The following is a 22,354-nucleotide window of genomic DNA, read 5'->3' on the forward strand; positions in this document are numbered from 1 at the left end:
AATTTTGGGAAATTTTTTTCTTAAAGTAACACTGTCAGAATAACTGTATGGGCTTTCAACATCGTAATAAACTTTACTTAATTGTTTGTCTGTTTTTGACAACACCATCTTTAAATGTGTGAATATAAATAATAAAAACAAACTATAGTAAAAGTTTTTATTTTAATAAATTAAATCACATTTTAAGTTTGACACATTTTGAACAATATCAAAATATAATTGACTTTCTACTATTAAGGGATCAAGACCAAATTCCTTTTGGAATCTTACAACAATATGATCGTAGTTTAATTGGGGGATAGCTATTAATATCATATTTTCCACTCGGTCTTCAAAATTTGTGCTAAATCCTAGTTTACAAGAGACATCGTGAGCAATCGAAGATTTACAATGTGGATTCTCACAATTTTCGGTAATTTCAAACATTTTATCCGTGAGCTCATGTACAATTATGTCACGCATAATATTTTTTGCCGACAAAATTAAATTAATCTCCTGATCAATTGTATGTTTACAATGTTTTAATCTTTTCCACCCTGCTTGGTTGAGATTAAAACCATAATTTGTTGAATAAAAAAGATGATACAAATGGTTTTTTCCTCTGGCACAAGCGCGTACATCCACGAGTTTTTCCTTTTGTCCCTTGAAACAGTCGATTTTTATCTTTGAACCTTCAAGAGGCAGCCAGGTGTGAAAACTAGCAACTTGGTCTTCAAAAAAATCAGTTATTTCCTTTTCGAATGTGAATAGAGATTGCCAGGCTTCCAAATTCAGTTCAAATTCGGCGCAAGTGTCTAGTCGGTAAATTTTGATGGATGGATTTACTTAACCTAGCACCGTTACTTCTTGTTTAGGTGAGAGACTGTGAGTTCGAGACATCTTTACAACTACGATTTCACGAAGCAACTAAACAATCTTTGCCCTCGTTGATTCATTTTATTCCGTAATATACGTAACTTGACGCTCTTGGTTAATGACAAATCGGTTTTCGTATTCTCCAATAATAATTATGTTTTGAATATTAGTTAAGGGGGAAGAAAACTTCATTACCATCCGTAAACTACCATTTCGTTGAATTGAGAGATTGTTAGAGTTTGCCGAGGAATCGTAAGTTAAATCAAACGCGAATAATGTATTACCGTTTTTATAATTTTCGTAATCAATACAATTACCAGAGTTATTTCCGATTAAATCCATTGCCGAGAATAGTGAATAATATGACCTAGTGTAGAGATTTTTATTAAAATCTTGAGTTAGAGCAGTTTCTGGTATATTCTGGTCGTCTAATGAAAGTTGTAAGAACGAGAGATTATTATGGTTAAATTGAAAGGGATTTTCTCGACTAGATCCATTGTAAGCTGAATTGTTTACCATTCCGATTATTACACGATTTGGAATTTTACCTAAAAAAATATTTGACTTCACGAAATCGCTCGCGCCTGCTGAAATTGTCAGAGTTTTAACAACAGTTTGTGTTAGATCGTACAAAGCCCTCTGTTTGTGTAATATCGCATTATGTGCCAGCTGGAGATCTGGATTTACGAGAATATGTTTAGCAGTAAGAACCGCTTCTTCGATACATAATCTTTATTTGATATTAACATCTTCTTGTGAAATAATTATAAATTCATCGGAATTTTTCAAGAGTCGAATTCTTAAATTCACTTTGTTTAAAAGAAATTTGTATATTTTACAAGAGTCTACATGAAGTCTACCCATATATTCACAAAGTTTCGATCCAGCTATATCTTTACTTCTTTTTAAAATTCCATTGTTTTTTTATCTTTATGAACATCGTTAAACGCTAGCGTTGGGTCGCAAAACCCGTCTTCGTAATAACCCTCGGCGGTTTTGTAAGATTGTTTGGCGCCTTTATCAAAATTTAAAACTGTTGCTAAATATGCTAAATATGGGTAGCAGTTGTTGCTAGATTGTACTAAAGTCTCATTCATAAACACGTCTATTTGGCTAAAAATAGAATGCAATGGAAGATTACATAGTGATACTTTTTTTTCGGCTGCTGGAATATCTATTAAAACACCGTTTTGTTCTTTTTTAACCCGAATTCGAATTTTAAGCATCAAGTTTGACATGTCAATATAATAATCTCCCCCGGGGATAGAAAAATCAATCTGTGTAGCATTAGACAAGGGAGCTATAGGGAAATAGTCTACAAATTTATTCCCCTCAATATTGCCATTAATCAGGGGTTCGTTAAAAAGCTCCAACTCTGAACACATAGATTCAAATTGAGGCATAATGCTTTAGTCAAGAAAATCGGTTTTTGTTCTCTTGCTTTTTCTTTGCTTATTGCGTAATTTTGATTTGCGCTTCTTTACTCTCCGAGCTCCAGAGCCTTTCTGTGTATTTAATATGGTATCACCGAGACTATTTAAAAGATTTGTTCCAGCAATTTTACTATTTTTTTTAACGACTCCTTAAAATTTTGACCCGCAACGACATCGTCCATAATTCTCTTCCCCATAACCAACCCTTGAATACCGAGTGATTTAGCTACGGGTCGAAAAAGAGGTGTTACGAATCTTGCTAAACTTTTAAAAATTGAGCCAAATCCACGACCAGTCTGATATTGACTTCCTCGAAAGATGTTATATCCGCGTCCTGTTTGTACATAATGATGATAATATCTTTCCATGATGAGCTTGTTTTAAGTGTACTTTAGACTAAGCATCCAGTCTTTTAAATATTAGTTTAATAATAGTCTTGCCTGTTTTATATGGCAGGAGTTCACCGTAATCCGACCTTAAAGAAATTTCTATAGTCTGTATTTGATCGTAGAGAACTGGAAAATAGTCTAAAAAATGAAATCTTTCAACCTGTGCTCGATTTTTATTTTCGTTTAATTTGATAATTCTCAGCAGGGGTGTATTAGTGTGTCCTGTGATTATAGGTTGTATAATATTTGTATAGACATAAATTCCAGATATTCCGTGGTTGAGATCTGCGGGGTACATACCTATTTCGTTAAAAAGAGGTCTTTCAATTTGATTGTTTGAAAAACCTAACATTCGACCTAGTTTGGGGTTATCTATTGGAAAGGTTAAAAAACTGTTTCCACCCAAACCTTTAACTGAAACTGTCGAATCTGAATTAAAATTAAACTCGAATTTAGCCCGACTCTTATGTGGCAATGCTTGTTTCATCGCTAATAAAATATCATCAATAGTGTGGTACACACCAGTTGGAATTCGACAATGGAATTTGTCTACAACATTTAGTTTATTATTTTTACCATGTTCGTAATTGTGGAAATCAATATCACGTTTTTGTCGTCGACTATTCTCAACTCTGTTTAAATCGTTTCGAAAAATTATATAATTAGCCGTATTATCTAATTCTAATCTAATTTGAAGTGGGTCTAATGCTTTGCTTTTATAAACTGAGGATATATAATCTACTTTGTACTCAATTTGTAAGAGGTCTGCTAGAGGACCGAATATTTTAATTTCCAACCCACTCATTAACTCAATTTGAAAATAATAATTTCCATTTTCTTTGCAAATAAAAAATCCAGCCTTAAGTGAGATATGCGAATCAAAATATTTTTGAAGTTCATTTAAAATTTTGAAATGAAGAGATAACGGTATAAAATTCCCGCTTAAATCTTTATCAGACTCGTAATAGTTGCGTTCAAACGTATAACTGTCATTTTCCCAGTTAGGTGGTTCAATTGGAAAATTTTTATTGTACCTAAAATCTATAACAGATTCTTCATCTGACATAAATTTTTCCTCATACACTTTTAAAGGATTTTGACTGCTAATTACACCATTTTGAAATTCTGGCGCGTTTATATTAAAAATATTTGCTAATCTCCCCGTGAAGGCCATCTTTAGATCTTTAGGGAATGAAATTCTTAAGTAATGACCTCGATTTATTTCTTCTATTGCGTAACTAATTTCGTACCGATTCAAAGGGGGAAGTTAGTCGCCTGTTGAATCTCGTTTTTTAATTGTCTATGCAAAGATAATGGAATAATATTTCGAAAATCATCTCTCTGACGTTCAAATAAACAAGTTGGCAAGCCAAAATATACCTCTCCTCGGTAGAATTGTCCCTAGTGGTATTAATTTCTCGAGATAACCCTTAAAGATATATCTCCGCAATTTAGAGTTATTTGTTAAAAATATTAACCCATTTCTATCCCGCCCGGTATAAAATTTTAATTATAATTAAAATAATTGAGACGAAACGACCAATTTTAATTTATTCAGAATATCATAAGTTAAGTAGTTACAACAGTAAGTTAGACGTACTATAACAATGCACAATTGAATTAAACCCTTTTACAGAACAAGTTTATCAGTTAAATATAATACGACGCAAATTTTAATGAAAGAAATATCTACAGAGGCTTTTTGGAATTACTCGCTTACGAAATACTTGCCGCATCTTTAACGCTCATTTTATTTCAACACTCGCCCTTGATGAAGATACCGTAGATATCTGGTAGTGGACGACTCGTTCACTTCCTGTTGACGTTGTGACGCATACCACATGAAAAAGACCAATGCCGTCCAATTTCCAATATCATATAATGACTCGCACACCCAAGAAATCGTAGATATCCAAATATCCACACCAAATGTATTTACAAGAAGCAAAAACCTTACCATCAACAAAGCACAGAGAGCCACTTGACTAACCGCCAGCTTTTAAAGCAATTAACGTTAAATTATCTCCTTTGAATTAACAGAACTATATATAGGTCGTTAAGAAAGTGGACCACCCACAGGGTCTACCCTTTAACCCTCTAATCTCGGCTGACTGCGCTAAAACAAGATTTAACCTTTAAAAAATACCAGATTAGGCCTTCATAAATTCATTAATAAAAAAAGACTTTATTACCTATTATGCTTACGATGCCTGTCTTAATTTCAGTGAATCTAAGCAGCTATCGGTGGTTCTGTGGTAGAGCGCTCGACTGCCAAGCCGAATGGTCTGGGTTCGAAACCTGGGTGGCGCATTTGTTTTTAATCAATAGAGAAACGCTAAATTAGAATTTCTTCGATGCAATAATTTCAATTTCAATTCTATTTCAATTAAACCAAAATTTCGTACTCTATTAAATACGCTTCCGATAAAGCTGAAGGTCTAATTTTCAATAAGGCGTAACAAGTGTCGGTGGTTCTGTGGTAGAACGTCCGCCTGTCAATCAGGAGGTCTCGGGTTCAAATCCCGCCCGATGCGATCGCAAATTGATACTAAGACGAATACCGTGTACAACTGGTGGAAACCCTGCCATTGGACGTTGAGAGGTAGCATTACACTCAGCACTCGGTCCGTCCCAAAGTCATTAAGAAGACGTTGGAGAGAAAACGCCCATATAAACACAACAGACTCAACATGCACATCCATCAGAACACAAACACAACAAGTTCAACACTCACAACCTACGCACAAACATTACAAAAACGTAATACACCAAACCATCACGACGGTGAGCGAAAAAACACCATCCAAACCAAACCGCAAATGCATCCGTTAACGCTCACCGTCACACGGTGGTTTTGCCAACCCTTTGAGAAACTGCGTACGCAGTGATTACACTTTGCACCGAAAATGCGAACGCGTTCGCAGTCCTGACAGACAGACACACCCACAGACCCACCCACAGACCCACCCACAGACCCACCCACAGACCCACCCACAGACAGACACGGTCGTTGTATAACCCCTCCTAGGGGACTTTGTCCCCTCGGAGAGGTAAAAAGGCTGGATAATTGATACGGAATTGAAAGCACAATCTTCCTGCTCAAATTGCGGTATTTTTGTAGTTTCAATACGTATGTCGATAAAATTGTTGCGCGAATTAAAAGTAATATTATTTAAATTATTTAACGGGCCAAATTTTTGAATACCCGTAAAATAAGTGTCTGTTGGAATTTTAAAAAGATCTGCTAATGGATTTTGAAATTTAATTTCCATCCCTACCGGTATTTCTAAATTAAAATATAAATTATCTTCATCATCGGAAGATATTGCGGTTTTTAATCCATCAAACTGTCTTGGTTTACATCGTTCTAATAAATCGCGTATAATTAAGTGTAATGTGAACGGTTGAATTTCATTATTATATTGTCTTTCTCCCTCATATCTGTCCGCTTCAAAAACAATCGCGTAATTATTCCATTGTATTTGTTTAATAACAGGCTGAGATGGTGGATTAACTGGTATTGGGAGATAACTTGGTAAATTATTTTCTTCGGAAGGATTTAAAACTTTTGGTTGGTTGACGTCTTCATTAATATTTAGAATTAAAGGTTCTGTTGGTAAAATGTTGTTTAGATTTTCTTCTGGTTTCAAATTTGGCTTTTCTTCTAAATTTGTTTTTGGTTCAAGTTTTGGTTTTTCTTCTTGTTTCACTTCTAGTTTTAGTTTCGGTTTCTTGTTAATTTTCTGTTTTTTTTCTCCTGGATTGTGATTGTATTTCTTCCACGGGAATTTGTCGTGGTAAATATTTTTGTTGATATTTATTCACAACTAACGCTTTTTTAATTCGTACTTCTATAAAATTTGTTGCGTAAGTTAAAGAAATAGTTTTGGCGTGATTCGAGAGAGCTTAATTAGAAAGATAATCACTGTCGACAAAATCATTTTCTCGAAATTCCAGAACAGACGCTAGGGGCGATGCTTGAGGTATTAATACTTGCACATCTTTTTGTAACTTTATTTTTAATTTTGAACTGTCTTCGTTTTCATCTGCTTTTACCGTATTCATATGTATTTTTCCTTTAAGTGTTTGATTGGCCTCAATAGTTTTAGCAAACTCGTTGAGTATATTATTTTGAAGAGATTTTGGAATATTATTCTTATTTCTGTCTAGATCACCCTCGTAACGTTTGGGTGGAATTTCAATTTTAATATAATCCCATTGATTTTCTTCGGGTGAAATAACATCTGACACGTGCCCTACTTGGAAATGCGAATACTCATTTGATATATTCGAATAAGTTTCAGGAAGAATTATTTCTGCTAATGCACAAGACCATTTTTCATTGTTAAAATTTAAAGGTTTTGATAACTGTACTTTAAAGTTAGAAGGCGTATTTTCCGGGTAAATATCGGGTGATGCGTTCGAAGGTAGAAATACTACGAAACTTGACATCTTTATAATGACAGTTTCAGTTGGGCGACATCTCGTTTTATACTAATAAAAGATTTAGCGTGATAGCTCGAAAGGATTGGGATTTGAACTTGAGACTGTTTGAATAACATCCTGCAACGCTACCGATCTACCACGCTAAACCTTAACACGAAAGAGTTAAAATATCTATTTTACGTAGGAAAAAATAAGCACAATATATTAGAAAAACATATTTATTCACATATTTTCAATCATTTGACAAGTTTGTTCAAGATTTTCCAAAACCTCAATGGGTGTTTCAACTTGATTAAGAGTTAAAATTTGATTATTTTTACAATATTCTTGAAAAAAAATAATAGCTTCCATCTGCTCATCAGATGGCATGACAAAGTCCGGTGGAAATACAATATTTGATTTCATTGTTGAATTTAAAGTTTCTTCACTCTTAATACCAGTTGTCTTTTTTTTACGATGAATTTTCTTTGGAGTTCCAGTACCGTTAACAAACTTGTCGAGCCATTCTTGATTTTTTACGCTAAACTCGTTCAAATAATCAATAATTTGGTCGTCTAATATTTCTTCTTCGCTTGTGTATTTCGGTTGATTTGAATGAAGACAATCGCAAACATCAATATTAAGAAGTGTTTTATTAGAATAACTAGATGTCAAATGGTTCAGCAGATGCATCTTAAAAACTCTTCGTTCCAGAAATAAAGCTTGACAAATCCAGCATTTAACACTAAAGTTTAAATTATCAAAGAAATTAAAAGCGTGTTTGCGACATGCTTCCTCGTAATAACAAGGATTCTCGGTAGGAGATTTGCATATAACATCTGGTTTTCCCATAAATAACTTCGTTTTTTTAACCTTTAAAGAGCTCGATTTTTGAGACGTCTTACGCTTACACATATCCTTTGACTTTTAAATGTAAAAACAATTATTATTTATAGAAATAGTTATTATCGCAAGTTTAGACACGTTTATTAGCTGTTTAAAGTTTTTTGGGTGGGGCCAAAACCGCCAAGGATATAAAGCGAAGGTCGCGAATTCGTCTCCCCATCTCGCAAATAACTAATTAGCATTTTAAACGGCGAAAAAACGAAAAAACGAAAAAAATGACACCAAAAGTAAATAAGTGAAAGTATTTGGTGGGGTTACATATTACCGCCGATATCTCGGTTCGACCTTGTCCGATCGTGACCAAACTTGTTGGGAGTATAGACCGAGGCTTAGTGGTTGTGGACAGGTGTCAGGCGTCGGGGTCAAAGATTATCTTCAAGGTGAAATTTGAGATTTAAATTAAAATATTATGTTGATTTTTTCCAAGGACAAAAATTTTGGTTTTTGGAAAATATTTTGGGGGTGTTTTGGTGGCCATCTTGGATTTACATGTTCATATTTAGTTATTCTCTACTTATAGTCTTGCGAGTGTCAGGGCTTGTCGATAAATAAGTCCAGTTTATGACGTTTATGGGAATATAATTACAGATCTTGTCCTAGGGAAATAGATTAAACATTCGAATGCTACTGATTTATAGGTTGTTTCCAAGTGAAAGAGGTGCAGTGAGTTCGAAGTGTCTCGCCAGTGTCAGGGTGGGCAGTGTGCCACCAGAGGGCGGTAAACGATGCCAATGAGTAATAAACACAGTTCAAAACGTGTAAAGTTGAAAACAATCGTACAAGCTTATTTTTTAACATTAAAAAATGAATTAAAGAGCAAAATGACGTCACGTTTTCAAAAACTTTACGTAAACAATATCTAAACGTACACAATGTTGGCGAAAGAACTAGGCAGTTCTCAATATTCCAAATAGGTGAAAGTTCACTTTCCAATTATCTTTGAAATGTTTTATGGTTGTACAAAGGATTTTAACTCAGTAAAACACTTAGGACGCGCAAGGTCTAGCATATTACTTCAGAGCACATCACTTGTCGATAAATAAGTCCAGTTTATGACGTTTATGGGAATATAATTACAGATCTTGCCCATTATTTGATTTCACTACTTTTATGGCCTAAAGTAATATAGGACGTGACGTTTTTGTTTAAAAGGACCTTGCAATTTTTAACCGAATGGTTTTTGGGTGGTATCAAATTATTCCGCCAACAAGTTTTTAGATACACAATTTTGAAATTTAGTCAAATTAAGTGTTGGTCTGACCTTTTAGCATTTCAAATGTTCATTTATTTGCTTTAACGCTTAAATCAATACAATATTACAATTTATTTTAATTGGCAAGCCACTACCAAGTTTTGAAATTTCTTAAAAAAGTTACTTAAAATATGAGATTTATTGAAAAGGCTTTGTGAAAATGATGAGCTATTTTGAGAAACACTTACACAGCAATTTAAAGTACCAATTCAATACCCAAAATTTGTATTTTGACCTGAAATTGCGCTTCGAACTTATCACTCCTGATATGATCAGACGCTCGTTTCAAAACATGCTTCATCGTGCCCAATCGTGTATCGCAGCAAACGGAGGTATCATAGAACCTCACTTGTAAAATGCTTATGTTTATTCAAATAAAATCTTCAATTAAATCTTTCAGACATTTCTTTCATTTAAGTACCAAAATGCGAAGGCTATTGGCCCCTATGGAAATCTTATTTTTTTCATCAGCTTCGTGAAAAAGTATTCTTTTCCAATGAAACCAATTTCTTTGAAAATTTTCGACAGCATTCTACAACTTTCTCATTGAAACGTTTTTTCTAGCACCTACTGGTAAAAAAATATTTTTCACAAAAACCCGAAATTATTTCCGATTTCCCTGAAATTAAGGATTTAAAGCAATCTCACACTAGGAAAATTTTGAACTCGAACTCTTGCAGTTTCTGAAAATAAGAAAAGCCTAGTCTAAATAATTCAAAACACCCTGTATATGTTGTTATTATACCACAAAGCTGCATAATCCTACCCTCATCGTACATTACTGTGCTGAGCGATAAGGTTGACTTATAAATTATATCTATAAATAACCAATGATATTTTACGTTTATTATTTCTTCTGTCCGTTTGATTGCGGTATTCAATTGTTATTTAAAAACAATTTCGATAAACGTAAAGTAATGAAAAAATATTAAAACTTCAATTGCATATTAATATCGAGATTATGCAAATGTTTGAAATTGCCCGAACTAGGTGCAAAATAAATATTCTGAACACTATAAACCATGGTACAATTTTGCTTGATGTGGTATTTTTAAATGGGCGGCATTGACGTTTTGATGCCAAATATTTTAATATCAAATGTTAAGAAAGTGATAGGATTGTTTTACTTTCTAGGGTGCTCATTGAATTCGCCTCATCTGATTCGCCAATGTGGCATGGGATATTATTCGTCCTTCTTCTTACTTTTACATCTTTGATGAAAAATATAATATCCGAATATAGATGTAAACTTGCTCTTACATTATCATCCGCATTACGATCTTCTATTGTTAGTTCTTTATATAAAAAGGTAAGCAAAACCTACAACTTGCAGCCAAGAGCACCGATCCACGGGAGCAAATGGGGGAGGCAGAAAAGAAAGAGGCGCTTCCTCAGATACCCACCTTAATGGAGGATTGCAACTGTCTGGCTTTCTCAGGCCGGGTTTTGGAAAATTGCTGAAACCAAATATATCATTTCAGTTCTTAATAATGCTATTTTAGATGATACAAAAACTGCGCACAATGCCTGAAAGGTATTCAACAGCGTTGAATTTTTATTCGCTACTATAGCGTTGTGATAGATATGTTTACATAAGCTAGGTTTTCATGGGAGATTTTAAGGTGAAACGATTAGCTGAAACACAAACTCAAGTGGATTTTGAGAACGCTTCTTCCACACTTTTCCGCTTTATCTTAGGCTTTGCAATTTTCATGGAATATGTTTTGGACTGGCGCATTGGCGGTATTTCAAATACTGTAGGTGAAACGAAATCAAGCCGATTACAACAAGATGTCGTTAATTTACCACGACGAAAATGGATATCTACGAACCAAGTAACATAATGTTAAGCATTAAATGAAAGAACTGTTTATTTAATTGCAACTAAGAAAACCTAACAAATTAAAAAACAAAGACGGTTCTGCTTGTACTTACGCCAAAACGATGCTTAATATTTCTAAAAATGACGAAATTTTACGGCTCAGATTCGATCTTATTGGATATCCAATAGCAACCCAACCACAGAGAGTATAATTTTTTTAATATAGAAAACCATTCCATCCACCACTTAGGGCATTTCCTGGGGTAGATGTTATCACTTTCCCTAATTTATAATTTATCTCAACTTCCGCAAGTTCTTATGGAATAAAATCCAGAAGGAGACAAAATTTAAGTGTAATCAGTTCCGATTTCATTATCACCTATAGTTGGAATCTTCTTAGACTAACCAATGAAACTCAACAATTTGTTTATTTTTCTTATTTAAGTGTGAGGTAAGAAATTCAATAAATTTAAATTTAATAATCCACATCCGTCAACATAACAGGAAATGCTTCGGATATGATTAAGTTGCATAAGACCCCACAGAATAAAAAATCTTTGAAACCATTTTTGTCCAAAGCAATCGATATTTTTTTTTGTTAAGACAATGCAATGTTGTTTTAGCTCTAACGAGTCAGCAAACGATATTTATTTGTTTCATAAATGAATCTAATCAATTACACTAAGCAAACAAAAAACTTTGCAACGTGAAATTTTCATTTTTATGCGATGTTAGTCATCGTAAGTTTTGAGAAATCGGCAAACAGATTCACTTGACTTATAATGCCTGTACGCCTACAGCATATTTACGTTTATTTTTAACTAAAGTTATTACTAGATTTTTGGATAATTTCAAATACATTTGTATAACTCAATTCAATTCAAATAAACTGAATCGCTAATGAAAATTTATTATTATTTTTGTTTTCAGTGTCTGCGACTCTCTCATAAAAGTCGAAATGATTTTGCCAGTGGTACCATACTTAACTGCATGTCCGTCGATTTAGTACGATTTCAGATTCTGGCAGTTTCTTACCATCTAATAATCGGCTTTCCCGTTACAATTGTAATCGCAACCTATCTTCTGTGGACGTTATTGGGAGTATCAGCGTTAGTTGGGATCATTAGTGTCATTTTATCGGTTCCATTCCTTCAACTACTAGCGAATACTTCCAAAAAATACCAGGTAATTAAATGGGCTTTGAATATCACTACAATACTCAGATCAGCGATTGAAATTGCTGTTAATCTTCCTAAGTTTTCTCATTAATTTGTATTGTTGACCAAATTTATAAAATTATTTTATGTATGATGCACTGTGACACCTTCGTAAGACGAGTGTAATTTATTAAGTGATCTATTGTGAGAAATGTGAGAATTAATAAGCTGTTATTAAGGCGAAAAATAAGCAGATATAAATTAAGGAAGTTATAAGAGCAGATAAATACAGATACTTATAATCTTTGTTATTCTTTATTTAGCGCCATGTAATAAATTGCAAAGACAAACGAATAAAACTGATGAGCGAGATTTTGAACGGAGCTCGTGTTCTGAAGATGTACGCTTGGGAGAAGTCGTTTCAGGCGAAAGTTGATGAGCTAAGGGATCAGGAAGTTATATTTATGAAAAAAGCAGCGATTTTACAAGCTATAAGTCAACGCGTTATTCCTATAAGTCCCTACTTGGTAAGACGATTTTGACCTAACGATAAGAATAATCAACCAGGCTTATACCTGAAACACCATCTTGGGCTCAAGTCACCTAGCTACTTTTATGGCGATTAAATCCGGTGACAGGGTTACAATGCGTAGGAGGCTGGTGGCAAGCCATTAATTATACGCGATCCCATACATCTCTTACGTTACTAAAACCGTTTACAAGATTGGTTCATGTAACTAGCATATTACTTTCTAAGATGAGCCAGGATCAAAATAACACATTTTAGCCCCGAACAAAGTCTCATTGGTGCCCTCAAATCCTTCGTTGATGCAAACTTTGATAACATAAAAAATATGGATTTTTAATCACTTTTTCTGGCAGTCGATCAAATTCTATCATGGCGTTCTAGAGTTGATATTTTCTTACCTAAGGTTAAAAATAACGTTAAATTTTCAAGGAGATTAACATTAATACGACACAAGAACTTAATTATCCCGAAGCAACTTGTAACTTATCAACCACTCATAATAGCGAGACACGTGATAAAACACTGGAAAGCCCACACGCATACGACAAACATTTATTTAAACTATCACTCTGGGATTATTATGCTAATAATGGGAATTAGTCAAAGATAGACAAATTGTAAAAATATTAATCTTCTTCTTTTTACTACTTCTCCTTGCAGACCGCTCTAGAGCAAAAACGACTTATTCGATTTGCCTCAGGAACTAAACATAATTTTGTTAATGAAGAAACTCTTTTGCCCCACAACGTCAAGACACAAAAATGTGGTGTTTAAAAAATTATTATATCTATCTTTACACTTCGTTTTGACATTACAAATGAGTGGTGGCCAAATGCTGTTTTTCGAATTGACTTACCCCATTTCATTACGTCTCTTTTATCGAGTATTCAGATAATAGTTATGGAACTACAAAAAAATAATAATCTGACCAAAACCTTTCCAACGTGTATATTATAGTATCAACTTGACCAGCCAGAGCCTGAACTGCCGCGAGTATAGAATTCCATCTTGTTTCGTCTACTCTTTTAACTCTAATTGGGTCTTTTGTAGTCAATACATCCCATTAACGCGTAGACTTTGAAAACAATGTGTATAACCCTTCAGGAGTTTCTAAGAATGTTATTGAGTTAGCGCATGCACTAGCTGCATGTACGCCAGCTGAATTCAACGAATGATTGAGGTTTTTTTCTTGTGAAACCTGTTTGTTTATTACGTGGATTTTTTGTATTTAACCGTTATTTTTCATCCCATTTTATATTTAGTCTCAAATTCTGCATATTCTAGAGCAGCGCCCCCAAATATACTTAAAATAATGTCTGAATAAAGGTCGATTTGTAATTGCAATTCCCAAATACTTGAGATACATTGAAATTATTGGGTGGGGTGTGACAAAAGTTGTCAGATTCGCCGTTTGCCTCCCTTTTGTATATTAAGCCGATGTTTTAAAGAAAGCACATGCTTATTGGTCCCGTCAGTCTGTGACGTAATCAGTCTGATATGACGTACGCCCCCACTTTCTTCATCTGACTCGACACTTCCTTTTTATATGCATATAAGGCTAATAGATGACGCGTGTTATTATATAATAATCAGCTATGCTAATACCCAATGCACCACCTTAGGCCTAAGTCATCAAGCGACTTTTGAAGCCATTAATTCAGGTGACCGGGTTACAATGCGCCGGAGGGTGGTGGCCAGCCCTTCATGCGACGCGATCGAGCCAACAGCTCCCTACACTGTTTCAGCAGTGTACTTATGACATGCTTAATGGGTCTCCGGTTATTTATGATCACTATATGAAAACAGCATGCTTGAGAGATAAAATCCCGGATTGGCAATAGTTTAGTTTTAATCGAGAGTTGAAGCTAAAAATTCGTTAATAAATGTTTATTGGTGTACATAAGTAACTTTGAATAAAAACGATTAAACTATTTACAAAGTTAAATTTTTGTCTAATTGTAAACAACATATTTGCAGGGAGCGTTTCTTTCTTTCACGATGTTCGTTTTGTTGGATGATGAAAATGTCTTGTCACCTTCAATTGCGTTTACAACTTTGCAAATATTAGGGGCAGTCTCTGCAAATTCTTTCCATTTGCCAAGTTTTATAAATGATCTATTAATGGTAAACCTAATTCTAGAGTAATTTTATAATGTTTAAAATATTAATTTATTAGCTTCCTTTTAAGTTAAGGGTTTCATTGAAACGAATTAACGGAGTTCTGAACGGCAGTGAAATAAAATCATACGTTCAAACTGGCCATTCGAAACATAAAAAGAGCACGGGTAAGACAATTTTTATTTTACGTTAATAATTGCTTTTCTTTCAAGAGATTCTAGCATGGTTACAGAAAATAGTGAGATAATTTAAAACGGAAAAAATACTATTAAGTGAGCTGCCTATTATTTAAAAGCATTTTATCTATTAATATTTTCCTTTTCTTAAGGTGGAACTGGGTATATGGGTTTTCTTTAATATGAATTATTTATGCGCTATTTACTGATTTCTTTTGAAGCAATCGAATTTAGTGACGGATATTTCACTTGGGATTCTTCGTACGAGCCCGTTGTCCACGGTATAAGTGTGGAATTTGAAAGAGGAATTTTGGCTGCTGTTGTGGGAAAAGTCGGTTCTGGAAAATCATCTCTGCTGTCGTCTGTTCTTGGTGAGACGGAGAAATGCCGCGGAGAGATCACAGTGAACGTAAGATAAAAAATGCAATCCTTATTTACCTCATGGTCATTCCCTGACACAATACTGCACAGTGTCACCCCAATCTTATTAGATTTTATTGAGAATTGTTTAATTCTATGACTAGTCTTACTTTTTTATCTATTTTCCGACTATAGACTAGCTGCTTGAGTGTGCCTCAAAGTGGTATCATGCCAGTTAAAAGAAATATACATGATATGGGTTCGGCATGTAACTAATGCAACATGCCTACGGTTGTTTTTCCTTCGTAAGCTCGCAAAAGAGCTTCTTCAGTTGTGCGGCTACAAGGGAGTTAACCTTTAATGAAATTAAAGAGAGTCTACAAGTGGCATAAACGAGATATCAAAAAAAATATCTTTAAATTTTGGCACCACCACTCCGTCTAATTTTGTTGAAATAATATAAACTCTCTTCGGTAACGCCACACCTTCAATCAGTTTAAGAGTTGTGAATTGTCTGTTTCCGTCTAGAAAGACAAAATTTATTATGACAAATTCAAGCGTTGGTAAAAATGAGATTGGTGGGTAGCGTGAGGGTTTGGTAAAACCGGCCACTTATGTGGTTTTGGTTGTGATTCAATCTATCCCTAATGAAGTGAGTCTAGACGATAATTCCTTGGGTAAAACGCAAACTTTCAAATAACCAGTGGCAAATCCTTATGCATCGTAGTTAATACTATCATCGTTTTAATAACATATACTTTTAAATTAGTTAAGGTTTAATGCGCGTTTAGCCGTCTTTGCGTGCAAAGTAATGCCTGGTATCTTACTAACCATTTAAATATTTGCAATATATAATAGAGTGGAATTTCATTTAAATTAAATTAAGGTTCATATGCTTGTTATCCACGACGAAGGCTTGAGTTAAGCTATTTAAGTTAAACCACTTTGTGTGCAGCTCCCAAACGAAAAAAGTTAAATGGTTAATCCTTAGGACATTTTAATTCAGTCCGTTAACTTATCACTTAGAGTTCCCTAGTTTCACCCTTTTTATTTATATCATATTATTCAAATGAGTTGAAATAGTGAAAATTTGGGATTATTCTGGGTTTCACTTGCCATTGTATATTTACTGGTTGAATTTAATCATTGAAGGGAACTGTGGCTTATTGTCCCCAACAAGCTTGGATTCAGAATGCATCTTTGAAGAACAACATTTTGTTTCACCGCGAAATGGACCGAGAAAAGTACGAGAGGATTCTGGAGGCGTGCGCTTTAGAAGAAGACATTGACATTCTTCCAGCTTACGACGAAACGGAAATTGGCGAAAAAGTAATTGAATTCCATTTGGGTTCATTAACAATTCCTTTCAACATTGCATTGAGCGATTCAATTTAACCATAATAATAATAATAATAATAATAATAAAAATAATAATAATAATAATAATAATAATAATAATAATAATAATAATTCAAGGTGTTAACTAAATAAATGGACCAGGGCGAATATCTCAAAATGTGTTTTAGCTACGATTTAGAAATTTTAGGGTATTATAGAGCGCTCAGGGGGTCAACCGACTATGAAAAGTTAAATGACATTGATCCATGTCTTTAAGGTCATTCGAAAGTTATCTTGAGAACCGTAAGAGTTACGAAATGGTTCCAATTCGAAAAGTGTTCCCCCAGCACATTTTTTAGCTAACTAGATTTGACCCGATATGATTTGCGAAATAGGAAGTCAAGATCAAAGACAACTAGCCCTAAAGTTAATTGCGTCAAAGACCGGGTTGAACGGCTAATAACCTAAAAGATTTTGCGTTTGACATGCTTACGTACAATTTCCATTAAATAGAATTGGTCGGATGGCATTTCCACTTGCTTTTTCTCACGCTTGTTACGCTGTAGCACGGTCACCATGGCAGCCACTTCGAAATAAAATTTTAAATTCGCTTAGTCCTAACGGCATTAGGTTTTTATGTTGAATAGTTGTTAAAAACCAATTAGGTTAGGTATTCTCAATAGTCAGAAATGCATTCTTCCCAAGAAAAGGTGGAAATGGTTCGACTTTATTTCAAGAATGGTAATACGTCATCCACAATTTTGACCAAATCACGCAAAATTTTCAGAGTTGTTAAGCTATTTCTACTTACCGGAAATGTCAATGGAAACATCCAAGAACGTAACCAAGGTGGCCAAAATTACGATATCGGCATTTTGGCTTATTTTAACGCTTATCCTCGCAGCAGTATAAGAAGTGCTCAATTTGAATTGGGATATGCTTAACACGATTACCTCCAATAAGGATGAAAAGCAGGTGACGAGGACAAGCGACTAGATTATTCAAACTGGTTACTGACTCAAATAGACGTTGAATCAATTTCCACCGGAACATTCTCTTCACCCAAAACCCTCGTTTTACCATGTCGACCAACCATCAAGACCGATGTAGCTTTAACGTATGGGCAGGAATTTTAAATAACCGTATTATTGGTCCTGTTTTCATTCCGGACTGGTTAAATGGTGAGACGTACTTGCGTTTACTCCAAAATGAAGTCAACGATTTTTTAGAAAATCGTACAATCGCTTAGTACCGCAGAGTTTGGTTCCAACATGACGGTGCTGGGCCACTCAGAAATCGAGTTGTGAAAGACTATCTTGACGAACATTTTCACAACAAACGAATCGGAAACAACGAGCCAATATAATGGTCACCACGTTCTCCGGATTTAACTTCATAATTTTTATTTCTGTTGGGTTTTATTAAGGACAAAGTTTACTATAATCAGTTGCAGGCTAAGAGAGACCAAATATATAGTACAATCGGCGCAATGATGCCTCAGATCGTTTCCGGTCATTCCACCGCGCGAAATTCGAATTTTGCTATTTTCGTCTTCTAGCGCCATCTAGAAACCAAAATTGGAATCTTTTTTAAATTTCATAATTGTGGTGGCGAGCAAATTTAAAAGATAAGGCATTCCTATCATTCTTAAATTTAAAATAGTAGGTACAATTATTTAATTTTGTAAATTTATTTCTACGTATTACCAGTTAAATTGGCAGTTAATTTTAAAATAGTTACCACGGTTTCTTGGGGCTAACGTTGTCTTAATGAGCTATAAACGTTTAAAATTATGTTTTTCTCTTTACTTGTTAACAATAAACCTTTATCGTGCTTTTTATAGTAACGTCTTGGGCTATTTAAAATATTTGGAGCTTCCATTATCGAAATTAGCAAATTAATTCGGCTGTATTCACTATTCAGTAATTAAACTCACGACAACATGAAAATAAAAAATAGATTCCAATTTCGGTTCCTAGATGGCGCGAAAAGACGATGAAAATCACGAAATTTTAAATTGACCATAAAGTGGTCAAATTCAAGCTTCACACGGTCGACTGTACTATATATTTTGTCTTTCTTAGCCTGCAACTCACTATACAATCCAGTTCAGAACGTTGCGATTCTACGTGAAAGAAAAGAACGTGTACTTCGCGAGGTGACTGTAGAAAATTTGGAGAACACAATAAAGACGATAGTTACGAGAGCTCAAGTTTGCGTAGTGGCCGACGGTGGAGTTTTCGAACAGTTTTTAAAATGATCTTGAAGAACTTGTTTCATTTCAGATTATTTATTTCAATACGTTCGTTATGTATCTAACTTATTTTAAATTAAAATTGTTAAATAAAAATTTTATAACACTTTCTACGACCAATTTTATTTAAAGGAAATTGTACGTTACCTTCGCAAACGCAAAATCTTTTAGGTTATTAGCCTTTCAACCTGGTCTCTGACGCAATTCATTTTAGACCTATTTGTCTTTGATCTCGACTTCCTATTTCGCAAATCCGATCAGGTCAAAGCTTGTCAGCCATAAAATGTGACGGTTAACACTTTGCGAATTGGAACCAACTTAGTAACTCTAACAGTTCTCAAGATAATTTTAAAATTACCTTAAAGACATGGTTCAAGTAAATTAAAAATTACAAAATCCGTTGACCCCTGAGCGCTCTGAAACCCCCTAAAATTTCAAAATCGTAGCTAAAACACATTTTGAGATAATAGCCCTGGTCCATTTTAAAGTTAACACCCTGTATAGTAAAATAACAAAGAAAACCATTTGATAGCGTACATAAAATTGCGATTTAAAACAAAACTCCATTAATTATGCATTAGGACTTTAAAAATAGTAGAAAATGGTTTTTTAACATATTTTTTATCATTAAGGTTTAGATTTCAAAGGTTTTTCAAAATATTCTATCAATGCAACTGTTTTGATCATGTTATTTTTAGGGAGATTTTCTACGTTAATGGAGATTTTTTAGAAAGTACAAAAAGCTCTTAGTAAGTTTTTGAGGTTACTAAATTCTTTAAAAAAATCGAAATTTGAAAAAACGTTCAATCTTATCTGACGGCTTCTGTGTAAAACAATTTTGACCACGGCCTTTGAATGGAACCGTATCACATAAACAAGTTGTATATATTCTATATATATATACTCCATTCTATTAAACGGCGTTAGCTCGATAGTTGCATAGTGTTCCAAAAGCCCGATATTTTGGCTAATTTTCTAGAGAATGCGTATAATAAATATTTTAACATATTTTATTTATGCAGAATACATTGTTACTAATTGTATGTGCGGACTATCTTGTACAGGTGTTACTAAATTAAAACCATGGAGACCACTGTTGTACAATAAAAAAAATTCTTTTATTAAAAATTATTTTTAATAAAATAATTTTTTTTATTGTACAACAGTGGTCTCCGTGGTTTTAATTTAGTCAGAATACATTGATTTGTGAAATATAAACATATTTTTCATGCGACCCCTAGTGGCCAAGTTAGCTTCCCGTTGCTTTTTGGCCAATTGTGACTTCGGCATTGGAAAGATTAAGCTATTCATATCACTTAGTATTTTTTGGATGGTGATGTATTTTGTGCAAATAAAGATACGAAGCGAAAACTATCTCAAAATGCACAAATCAGCCATCTTTGGCTGGCTTTAACTCCAAACGATTCAAGCCAATTTCATAGATCTTCTTACTATGGGTAGACAAGAAGTAATATAATGTAATTACGGTTAAAAATCGTTGCGATCTCTGTTAGTTCGGCAACCATTGATGATAAAACAATGTCTTAAATATAGCCCAAATCTCGCCAAAATTTGGGCCGTTTTAGGGCTGGAAAAATTAAATGTTAAAAAACAATTTCAAAACTTTAATTTGCTCAAAAATAGTATTTCCCCCCCCTTTTCAAGAATAACAACCTATGTAAGATACATAAGGCTGAGTTCAGATTTTTCAACACTATTCGCCAAAATTTGAATCGTTATTTTTGGGAATTATATGATTTTATTACACAATTAACACTGTTTATTCATGGCACAAATTTACGATTTGCCATTCTGGAAATGATTGTTGATCCTCGAATTCCTCATCATCGCTCGGAAAGCTAAAAGAATGACTAATATTTGCTTCTTCCGGTTTTTGGAGTGAATCAATTGCTACTTTCGGAATGGGTAGACGATAACGCCTAGTTTGACACGTTTGGATCTAAGCTCGACCAAAAACATCAGTTAGATTGTCCTTTCGACTGGTGTCACGAGCGTGCATTTCCCTATCGCGACGATATACCTTGTTCCTGGATTCCCCAGCTTGCTTACTTAACATTCATACCAGAAATGCCGATGTTTTTATAATAGCCTCTCCATGAACGAGAATCTTGTGAAGAGTAACAGGCATATAGAACCATTTGTACACCTCAACAAATTGTTCTGCAAGACACCAAATTTGGTGGCATCTACGGGGAGAGCCGACGAAATGACGCGGATAATGACGTGAAAATTTTGAATGAACCATTTTTCTATTCCGAGTATACAGTCTTTTTCGCGCCTATATTTGAGCCCTCTTACTTGCCTCCCGCTCGTCGGCCATTGCCTCTGCCCTCAGTGGGGAGTCTAGCATCCAATCTGTGGGTTCTCGTAAAGGAGGATGAGGCTGAAAGGGAGAAAACCAAAGATGGACGCGCCCAGGAAAATACTGCGAACAAGAGTGTACATCCGAAAAAACTTCCTGGTTCTCTGTCGAAAAGGCTCTTCTATAGTGGTATTCCCATCGTTTCTTGTCCCAGCGCCACCTGGATTCGGATAATCAACTCTATGCGATAGTTTTTCCACATAAAAGTTTGGATTCTTTGTTTTCTTTGAATTAAGACTGGATTGTTTACACCGCCTTTAATTCGCCATGTTTTTAAACCTCCAACGTTATGATACCCCAAATGAAGGCAAAATTCAAAAAATCTAATCCAGTCGTGAAGTGGACTAATTCCGTAATTAAGTTGGCTATCGTCTTGTTTGGAGGTTTATTTGATTAAATTGTGTCGGGGTGGCACCGCATATCGACCTGGTTTGCATAGATTTTGCTCCGGAAATTAAACTTAACACTTTTCCATCAATTACCGTCAAATAAAGACTATATTTGATCGATACATTTAGATTGGTGGAAATTGTTGAATTAAGCTACTGAATATCTTAAATCTGTTGTTCAACCCAAACCTTTTTTTTTCATAACGGAGAATTTGCACTCTTTTAAAAATTGCATTCCCAGAGGCCTACAAAATCTATTAGACTGTGGAGAAGGATTATTCCAAATGGTATGTCCCGCGCTTGAACACATTCCTAAGGGAATCACTGTTGTCACAAATAAAGCCGCGTCTGAGAAATCTTCTGAACTGACAAAATTTTGCTTATATAGGGATTGAGCGGTGCTTCCGTCGAAACCCCACGACGCTATCATAGTATGAGCGAGGTTTTTAATGTGTTATGTTTCTGCGTAACTTTGTAAAACTTCACTTTGAAGCTTCAGAATTCGCAGAGTAGTGGGATCTTAAAGATCTTGTAATAAAACTGACGTGGTAGTTTCTGACACCTCAAT

The 22,354-nt window shown here is 34.5% G+C and overlaps 1 protein-coding gene across 3 annotated transcripts in view; it reads left to right on the forward strand.

The window, feature by feature from the left end:
- Positions 1 to 10,400: 10,400 nt before the first annotated feature.
- LOC149962217 (ATP-binding cassette sub-family C member 3-like) overlaps positions 10,401 to 22,354 on the forward strand; it is a 49,319-nt gene continuing 37,365 nt past the window's right edge. The window contains exons 1-10 of one of the 3 annotated variants that reach the window (XM_090179091.1): positions 10,439 to 10,504; positions 10,570 to 10,794; positions 10,843 to 10,882; positions 10,959 to 11,095; positions 12,013 to 12,267; positions 12,563 to 12,766; positions 14,746 to 14,892; positions 14,957 to 15,053; positions 15,284 to 15,471; positions 16,575 to 16,751. In XM_090179091.1, coding sequence (XP_090035217.1) covers positions 10,973 to 11,095; positions 12,013 to 12,267; positions 12,563 to 12,766; positions 14,746 to 14,892; positions 14,957 to 15,053; positions 15,284 to 15,471; positions 16,575 to 16,751 — 1,191 coding nt within the window. In that variant the 5' untranslated portion in view covers positions 10,439 to 10,504; positions 10,570 to 10,794; positions 10,843 to 10,882; positions 10,959 to 10,972. Of the gene's footprint in view, positions 10,795 to 10,842; positions 10,883 to 10,958; positions 11,096 to 12,012; positions 12,268 to 12,562; positions 12,767 to 14,745; positions 14,893 to 14,956; positions 15,054 to 15,283; positions 15,472 to 16,574; positions 16,752 to 22,354 lie in introns of all 3 variants that reach the window. The other 2 variants (XM_090179086.1, XM_090179085.1) reach the window with 2 other exon arrangements.

The sequence above is a fragment of the Leiobunum rupestre genome, chromosome 1 (genome assembly GCF_980474605.1).
Source record: "Leiobunum rupestre chromosome 1, qqLeiRupe1.1.hap1, whole genome shotgun sequence".
Lineage (NCBI taxonomy): Eukaryota > Metazoa > Arthropoda > Arachnida > Opiliones > Sclerosomatidae > Leiobunum > Leiobunum rupestre.